We start from the raw sequence: 9,524 nt of genomic DNA, 5'->3' as shown, positions 1-9,524 counted from the left end.
CTTTAATAAATCCATGCTAATAGTATTATCAGACAGTATCAGGATTTTTAAGATGTATAAATAACTTACAATGAGTAAATAATACTATAAATAAGCCCATCCTGAAAACCCCAAATATTTTCTGGTGAATGCCTCTCAGATCCTTTCAAGAAGGTCTTTGAATTAAAAGGCAGGAAGAGTCTCTCAGGCCAAGAGTCTGTTCCCCGGGGTCAGACACTGAAGATGCAGTGTTGGAAGTAGAAAAGAAAAAAATAAACACCAAAGGGGTTCGCGGACGCTACAGACACACGCTGTTCAGCTGCCATTTCACTACAGCATTATACGTAACGGCGAACATGGAAGTGACTTCACAGTCACGACCCCATGTTACCATTTGGTGTTTTTTTTGAAAACATTCTTTACTTGCTGCTTAAAGCGGTGCTCTGAAAACAGACTGCACTGTGAGCGCTCCAGTGTTTTTAACTGGTCAATCCCTCCCCACCCTCTAAATTTACTAAGTCGAGAGGGACACTTAATCAAACACATGAAAGGCCAAAACACAAGGAATGTCTGAAGCAAAGGAGACAGCTCATTGTGAATCAAATAAGACGCATTCTTATGCAAGAATGATCAAAAATACATTTCCAGTGGTTATCGTGGTTATAGCCAGTGGTAGGATGAGACTTCTGTTTTCTTCCATTTGTGGATATAGTCCAAACTTCCTACAATGAAAATACTCATGCAGAAATAAAAAAAAAAATAAAAAAATAAAAAAAACAGATCGCAAGAAACATTCAGACAGAACACAAAGTGGCAAGAAACAACAGAAATGTCGTTGGAGCTGACGACGATTTTGTGCATTATGGTAGACTTAAAACCATCAAACTAACACTTCTCCAGTTTTGCAAAACTTGAAGAACAAAGGCTGTGATAAGCCCTGAACACATATTTCAAAAAGCCACCTATCACCGCCCACCCCGTTTAACCGGGAGACAGCTTCTTCGTGGCTGAGCACCTTCATCTCGGTTCCTCCCACCAGCTGTGGAAACACCACTCGCTGGCTTTGAAAATACAATCCTATGCCCTGTAACTAATCTTTACCATTAAAAAGACCAATAAAAGCACATGTTCGATTTATGTTACACAGTGCGTAATCTGTCCTGCCAAAGTACTGGGTACCGCCTTTCGAGCTGACGAGTTAGCCTAGTAGTCATCGCTGAGCCATTCAAAAGGGCCAAGAGTCGCTAGCTGTATCCTCTGCCTTAACATAGGACACTCGGCAGTCAAGGGTGTTACCTGATCTTTACAAAGCAGAACTTTATAATTAATATGTGAACCTGAAACAGCCTTCAGTTCCAAGAAAAGCTTTGAAAACTTTGAAATAGATAAAACAAGCCCCTGGTCTTACTAACGCCCTGGCCACCAACACTTAAAAGCACGGACTATGAGGAAGGAAATCTGCTTTGTCTGTCAAGGAGAAAACCGTTCCACTGGCCCAGTCCACCCTTTCGCTCCCGTTCGGCAGGCTGGTGGCAGTGCAGCGACAGCAACTAGCATGTGCCAGGCCCTGTGCTGGGCTCGGCCGGTGACCCAAAACAAAACCACAGGCTCTGGCCCTCAGGGCTTTGAAACCTACCCCTAAATATTTTGTAAATGCTGACTATGTGCTAGACTCTGAACAGGTGGCCCATGCTGCCACCCGCCACCCTGGACCCACGGCACAAATGCCAATTAACCCAAACTGTTTCTCACTCCGGGCCCAATGTGACTACATTTCAGGTGACCCTTAGCAACCAGAGCGCAGCAGGAGGATGAAACCTGTGTGCCATCCCGGCCTCGAGCCCAGAAGATTCAAGTAAATGAGGTGCAGAAGCTCCGATCTCCACACACATGAAAATGAGAAACGTACAGAGCAGAGATGGCGACGGACAGGGCACGCGGCCAGAGCAGAGGAAAGCACGAAGGAAAAGCACTCGGGCGTGGGGCGGGACTCAAGGAGAATCAGTGCGGGGGAAGCTGCGTGCTGGGTTGAGGACGCGGTGAGCCTGGCAGGAGCGCCGTTCTCCCAGAGAAGCGGCAGCCGAGCTGAAGGGGCAGGAGCACCACGGCCCCTCCTGAGGTCTGCGGGAGTCGCTTCGATTCTCGGGCTTCAGTTCCCTGCTTCCACGGCTGGGGGACCGTCCCTCACGACCCCGCCACCATCTTCTACGAGCTACCTGCAGACCCGCGTCCATCAACACGTCTGCCACGGCCGGACGAGCTGTCTACAAGAGCCCAGGATTCTGAGACTGACTTCCCCGGGTGATAGGTGCTTCTACTACTCACCTGCACACCTAAAATTCTTCTCTATTCATCATTAGTTAATAAAATAATAGAATCCACGGTCTCTCACCCATCTCCTTAAATTCCTCATTGGTCAGCTCCAGCCACGCAGCGTCCATGTCATTGAGGTCGTAACGACACACACTGTCGGCCAGCGTCCGGATGTCCACGTAGCCCAGCTCTGGGGGCTCAGAGCCCGAGGAGACGATGTATTTCTTGGGCCTGATGAACACGAGGGGTTTCTCTTCAGACACAACCCTAGTTATCCAGCAAGAAAACAAGCAGCCGGGTCACCCTTTCTGCCGCACAAAAGGAAGTCTGTCAGGAGGCCCCAAGTGAGCCTCTACCTCCACCCCCAAACCCGGGTCACCGCCAGGTTAATGGGCTTAAAGCCCTAACGTCACTGCTGATGAAAGTAAGTGGGGGGTCGTGTCAGTGCCCCAAACAGAGACGCGTGTGAAAATACTGCAGAGGTCTCCGAAACCAGCTGCTTCTTCCACTGGCTTCTCCAGACACCGCTGCGCCCTGCCGCCACCTGCGACAGCGGCCGCTCTGGGCTGCTGGCATCACCGAAGCACTCGCCCGCTAAGTGTCGAGGGTTAACGATTAAATCACTTTCCGCCAACCAGGCCCTCCCGCCCCTGCTGGAGACCAAGCGCCTGGTCCCAAAGAGCAAGGGTGGCCATGTGACACAGCAAGCACAGCAGACGCTGGGAATCCGGGGGGGCTGTCAGCTCTGTCTGACTTGGACAGTGCTCAGATGTGTAAGAATCAGACTCTGAGTCAAGCCAAGGATTTTCGCCAACACACACTTAGAATCTGGGGACAGGGGCACGAGCTCCCTGTCCTCCTCGTCCTGCCGCCGTCTGCCAACCTAACACCTGGAGAAGTGTCGCCTTCCGAACCCCATCAAAGGCCACCACGGCGTATGAGATCGAAACCCCCCACCGTGGGACAAAGGGCCAGCCCTCTTCCTAAACGCAAAGGCCCGGCACATCCGCACAGCCCCTGCCCGTGTGCCGGGGCAGTCTGCGTTAACGTTGAGCGTCCGGAGTCTGTCAGGGGACGTCCACCACCCTCGCCATCGCCAGTGATTCTATCGTCAGGACACTGAGATGGGCAAACGGAAGTTATTTCTCCTACTCAAGCAAGAGCAGGGTTTCAGCGGGGGACGCCCGTAAACCATGCTGCCGCTTACTTCTGTTGTGCCGGGCTCCCAAATGAGGGAGCGACTCCGCGAGTCATTCCTTGGCTTGCCAAGGCCGAACAACTGGGTGCTGGGCTCCAGACGCAGGCTCTAAGGCACACACACTATTCATCCCGCAGTGACACAGTGCACCCACGGGCCAGGAGTCTGGTTCATGGAGGCCATACGATTTGTCATTTAAACCTACAAATCTACATGGACATTCGTCACAGAGATCCCAAAACAGCAATAATCAAATTCATTCATCTCAAGTGCCTGAAGTCACAGAGTGGGTACAGTTGATCCACACTCAGCAGTGACGAAAGAGCCGTTTCACAAAGCAGGCAGCTGACTTGAGGACACAGCGGAGGAGCCAGGTGCTGGCTGAGCAGAGAGGATGCTCAGGCCTCTCTTCCTGCGAGGAGCCCCAGGTCGGCAAAGCTGGACGGCAAGGAAAAGAGCAAAGTGGCCACAGCTCTGTGCTGAGGCGGGCCATCGAGGACCCGGTTCTCGGCAGGACATGTGGTTTGTCCTAAGTCCAGAGGAAGCCCCGCCGGAACGACTGGCAAAGTCCACCTGGGAGACCCCTCTCAAAGCTCCCTCTCCACACCCCTAACCTGCCAGCCTCCTCCAAGGGTGCGGTGACCACCAGAGGACCCAGGATGCCACCCTTGCCGGTGCCCGGCGAGGCACATGCAGGAGAAGAGGTGTGAACATCCACACTTCCCTCCCATGGCCAGACACTCCCCAGTACGTCTTGGAATCTGGCCCTCCTCCCCGGGGAGCAGCGCCCCCCGACGACGGCTGCCACGTTCAGTTCAGAGGCCCGCGGCCCTCCAGCCACCCGCTCTGGGCCGGGAGCACGTCTCTGCCGTGCTCCTGCGTCTGCTCGAGGCCTCACGGCACCGCTCCTCTCAGGCACCTGCCGTCAGGGTGGGAAAGCGGAACTTCCGTCCTCGGGGCACGTCTACCTGGCCACAGGCTGAGGGATGGTCCCCGGGCTCACTGGCACCTGCACGCCCTTCTCCCACTCCTGTCTCCAGGGGTCTGCCAACACGTAGTACTCATCCGGGTTCAGCTGGAAGGAGTCGTGCAGCTTCATGGCGGTGATCAGGTCCGTCCTAAACACCTGGAAAAGGGGCAGGCAGGGTCACTGACATCTGACATTTGCATTCTGAGTCAGCCGGCAGCCACAGGTAACCATGGTGCTGCCGTGTGACAAGGTCACTGGATCGACAGAGAACCAGTCTGACCTATTACTGGAAACCCCTCCACCTGCCACACCCGTGGCCTCTCCACTGGGGGTGGCAGCAGCTCACCCTGCCCTGTCACACCCTCATCAGCTCCAGGAGAGGCAGTGTCTCCGACAGTGGCTACAACAGCCACAAAGCAACTTCCCCATCCTCCCCTGAAGACCTCGTGAGAACTAGCGATTCACCGCACGTGCTGAGGACGCGGGCAGGACAACCCCTAGAGGGAGGTATTTCATGCAGGGTGCTCTTGGTAGATTTGGAAAAAACAAAACAAAACAAAACAAAACTCCACTAGCCATGTAGCAACCTCAAGCCTAACTCAGAACCACTCAGACCGCCACCCCTGGGCCCGCCTCCCCAGGGCCGCCCGCGAGGCGTCTGGGAGGTCAGGTCCTGGCTGGCTAGTGCCAGGCATGAGTGCAGGCTGGACGAATCCAGGGACAGAAGCAGGGACAGACCAAGGAGTCAAGTCTGAGAAGGGGCTGCACACACGCGTGTGTTTGCACACGTCTACCTGACTCGAGTGCACACGTACTGGCGGGGAGAGGGAGGGAAAGAAAAGCAAGCTGCGCTGCTACGCGTCCTCGCTCTGCCAAAAACAGACCCACAAGACTCGGAAGCACCCTGTGCCGAGACATCTCCTCGGCCCCACAGTGCAGGCCACGAGGGGACACAGCGAAGGCGGCCCCGCACGCCTGCTCCCTCTGACCAGCGCGGGGAGGCCAGCACTGTCTCGCAGCCGGGCCTCGTCCTCGGTCCGCTCATGTCCCAGGGCTAATGGAGGGAGCGTGGCCCTGGCATCAGCGCCAGCCCAAAGCCGTATTTGGCACAGAGCGAGCCCGCATCTGCGAGCTGCCCTCTCTGTCTGTACAAGTCACAAAGCTGAACTCTCTCTTCTTGAGAAGGACAGGGAGTTCTTTCTTGTGCTGCTAAGCACAGTTCACATTATATGCCTGCTAACAGGTCTGTATTTGTTTTTCCTGGTGGCTTTTCAGGCTGGTGATCACTTTAATAAACTTCACCATCATAGAATCTGAGGCAGTGTCTGAATTAAAAAAAGGCCATTTCTCTACTCTGCCAGCTTTTCCCCAGGATGCCACTCCTCTTTTCCAAGTCCTGGGGACAAGGGAGGACCTGACTGTGCACCTTCCACAAAAGCACAAGCAAGACTGAGTCGCTTACAGCAGCATCCCCAACCTTTTTGGACCCAGGGACCAGTGCTCCTATGAGAATCTAACGCCTGATGACCGGAGGTGGAGCTGAGGTGGTGATGCTCGCCCTGGGGAGCGGCTGCGAATACAGATGAGGCTTCGCTCGTGGACCCGCCGCTCACCTCCTGTGTGCCCGGTTCCTAACAGGCACTGACAGGTACTGGGGGTGGGGGTGGGGGGATGGGGTTGAGGACCCTTGCCTTATAGCACTGAGCCCCACAGCAGGCACCTGGCCCAGCCATGCCCTCCCTGCCCCAAAGAAAAAGTCCTTTAAAACAAAGTCACAGCTTTACATCATCAAGAAGCAAATCATTTCAAAAATAAACAGGCATTCCAACTAAGTCCTATGAGTAAAAAACGAGAAGTTTACCGAAGAAGGGAAAACGAACCAAAGCGGCAAGATGAGAAGTGGCAGACGAGAGACAGCCCAAGCCCTCACGCAGACTCAGGCGCAGACGGTCCGCAACTGACAGGTGCCCCCAAGCGGACGAGAATGGCCGAGGCCCTGGCGGAGCCCAACGTTAACAGCTTAAGTACAGAGTCATTTGAACTCAGGGCTGAACTCAGATAAATTTTAGAAAAACTCTGAAACAAAATACGGGTCAAGGGCAAGGTGGGCAGCGTGCACGCAGCTCAGTGCCTGCTGGCCGCCAGGGCCGGGCGAAGGGGCTCCCAGGGCACCGGGGCCCTGCCGCTCCCCACCCCGTGTCCCCACGTGTCACACGCCCATCAGAAAGGCAGCGGGGTCTGTGGGGACAGCACAGGGAATCGATCACACAAAGAGCAGCAGAGCCACTCTCATGCCTCAGGAAAGGAAGGGTGCGCAGCGGGTTCCCGAGGACAAAGGGCCTGGGACAAATCAAAGCCACAGAACGGCCACCTTCTCGGGAACAGTCGTCAGTCAGTCAGTCCAACAATGTTCAAGTGTCTCCGGGGGCGGCTTCCACAGCTCTGAAGGGTGCGCACTGCTTCCCTGTGGAGGGCGCTAGTCCGCAGCCAGCTCTCCCGTGAGCCTCAGCCCAGCGGCACCCATGACTCCGCGTCAGTCACCCCCACCCCCACCTGCAGGAACTGAGAACAGCTGGCCCAGGGGGCAGCGGCCTCGCTCCACCGCCACCACCACCGCCACACTACCGCCATGGGAGGCGGGCTGTGACATCATCCCACCAGAGACAGCGCAAAACCAAAGGGCGGAACCAAAGCCTCTTTCCCATAATCTGCTCACTTCACGACTGGACTAAACCAACATTCCTGTTCCTCAATAATTTAGATCCTCAGAGCCCAGCAAAGGTGTTCCAAGAAAACAGAATTTCGGGCCTGGTAGGGGCCCCTAATCAACAAAGGCCAGGAGAGACATGCGCATAAAAACGACTTAAAATAGGCTGATAGATGATAAATGACAGGTAGGTGGATAATGAAATGGGGGAGCAGAGGGAACATAAGTTGAGAAACAAATCTGAAAAGGGGGAAAAGCCTTAAGCATAATCTCCAAAACAAAACTCCCAGAACAGCACTGAGTTGCTGCCAAATAAGCCACAAATTTACAGCTAAAACTAACTTGAGGCTGGCAGTGACCGGCAGCAGCTGAACCCGCTGATCTCCTGGCCAGAGGAAAAGTTGTTGGGAGCCAGTGATGATAGAACGGAAAAGGAAAAAAAGAGTATAATTAATAATAACAATGGCTAACATTTACTGAGCACTTTTTACGTGCTGTGTATGAATTAACCTCTGTGTATTAGCTCACTTAAATCCTCACAAGAATCCTGAGATAGACAACTGAGGTATCCTCATCAGACAGATTTGGAAACTAAGGGACCGAGAGGTTAAGTAACTTGCTCAAGATACACAGGCAGACAGTGACAGCAGTCAAGCAGGTGTGTGTCCATCACACGCTCTCATGCACGCTCGGGAAGGACGTGAACAGTCACGCCAGCACTCAGCAAATACCTCCGAAGGCTTTCGATCTTCATGTCTGGAGCACGAACTTCTCCTGTGCTGAGATCGGGAATTCTGTGACCAAGTAGTTGACAGGCCTAAAGAAATAAATACCCAAACAGGAAGATTAAAAGTACGCACACAATTTTTAAAATCAGACTGAAGAAGGCTCACCTCCATGCCACCCATGAGACAAGTGTGACGCTCAGACAGACAGAGTCCCCTACCCCCCAGTACTCAAGTAAACACTTCCAAGAGCAGGTCTCACAGGACCCCTGGGTCCAGGCTAGCCCAGGGATGCTGTGCTGTCTGCATCCCAGGCACAGCACACAGGTGGGCACAGGTCCCCTTAGAACACCATGCGAGGTGGGGGCTTCACCCAGAAGTCTGTGCTTCTGAAGTTAAAAGGGTCAGTCTCCCACTGGTAAATACAAACTGAAAAATATTTGTCTGAGTTTTCAATAAATTTTCTAAATGCTAAGATCATCGTGCTAAATCAGAAGGCTGCCCGCAAAACGTTAAAAAAAGAAAGTTTTGGCTCCATGAAGCATAAAAAAAGTTGGATTCCCCAAGACTAGGAAGCCGAGACCTACAGCAGAGGCTGATGCTATGGCCAAACAGCCTTCAACATGGCCGTTCCCCTTGGCCCACGCCTGTTGCTGCCCCTGCTCATGTGTTCTACAGACTCTGGGCGCAGCAACAGGCGTGGGCCAAGGGGAACGGAGTTTATGGGTGCCACACTGCCTCCAGAAAACCGGAACAGCTCTCACAATCACCTGCAGTATTGTCTAACTCCCTAATAACTCACCTCTACCCTGAAAACATACTGTCCAGTTTCCCAGAAATTAACAAATCCCACCACCACCAAAAAAAAAAAAAAAAAGCAAAACCTAAAGGAACAGCCATTCTACCAGTAAGATGACTTGTCACTCAAACAGGAAGCTCTTATCTCTATAGATTCCAGAGACAAGGGACACAGAAGCAAAGTGACCTTGGGGACATTAAGAAATAGAATCTGCCAGTAAGCCTATCATCAGATTTGCAACAACCAAGTCTAATGGCTTCACTCTGGTAGGGGAGAGGCCGGCACCTCCCCGGGTCACCAGTTCTAAGGCCGATTACAGGGTCAACTGACTGCTGTCAAACCAGCAGAACCAGATTTCTGACAGGTGCCCCATGTAGTTAGTTCTCAGTAAATTGTTTAGAACATTTTTCTTTAAAAAATAAGTGTGTCTTTTTAGACCTCAAATGACTTGTTTCACTTCCACATTGAAAAAAATATTCTGGACACACTAGGGTGAGCCAACTTACAGGGGTGCTAACACTGGTCATCATCCCCGGAAAAAGGAAAGAGCCAAGTTAGGAACACAGAGGGGGACGGGGTAGCTCCTGTCTCCGGACAGGACTCTTTGACTCCCAGATCCCGCAGGCCGCCCTCCGGCCGGCCCACAGGGTGAAAGAAGAGACAGGAATCCCTCAGCAACTCTAGGTGGAGGCCCAAGGGTCTGGGGAGGGGAAGGGAGCTGCAAGGCAGACAGGCATGGCCCTTTCCTTTGAAATACTATGGGAAGGGCTGTCTGTAAATAAGGAACAAACCCAGAAATTTAAAAAGAATTATTCCATTGCTAACTTTAAATT

General features: G+C 52.9%; 1 protein-coding gene across 1 annotated transcript in view; it reads right to left on the bottom strand.

Moving 5' to 3' along the window:
- JADE1 (jade family PHD finger 1) overlaps nt 1–9,524 on the bottom strand; it is a 40,167-nt gene that overhangs the window by 21,178 nt on the left and 9,465 nt on the right. Inside the window, exons 3-6 of the mRNA XM_025050953.1 lie at nt 7,899–7,984; nt 4,459–4,616; nt 2,372–2,559; nt 1,751–1,764 (exon numbers count right to left, since the gene is read on the bottom strand). Coding sequence (XP_024906721.1) covers nt 1,751–1,764; nt 2,372–2,559; nt 4,459–4,616; nt 7,899–7,984 — 446 coding nt within the window. The remainder of the gene's footprint in view (nt 1–1,750; nt 1,765–2,371; nt 2,560–4,458; nt 4,617–7,898; nt 7,985–9,524) is intronic.

This window comes from Pteropus alecto, unplaced genomic scaffold, assembly GCF_000325575.1.
Source record: "Pteropus alecto unplaced genomic scaffold, ASM32557v1 scaffold17, whole genome shotgun sequence".
NCBI classification, from domain to species: domain Eukaryota; kingdom Metazoa; phylum Chordata; class Mammalia; order Chiroptera; family Pteropodidae; genus Pteropus; species Pteropus alecto.
This window is presented reverse-complemented; position numbering and strand designations above follow the sequence as displayed.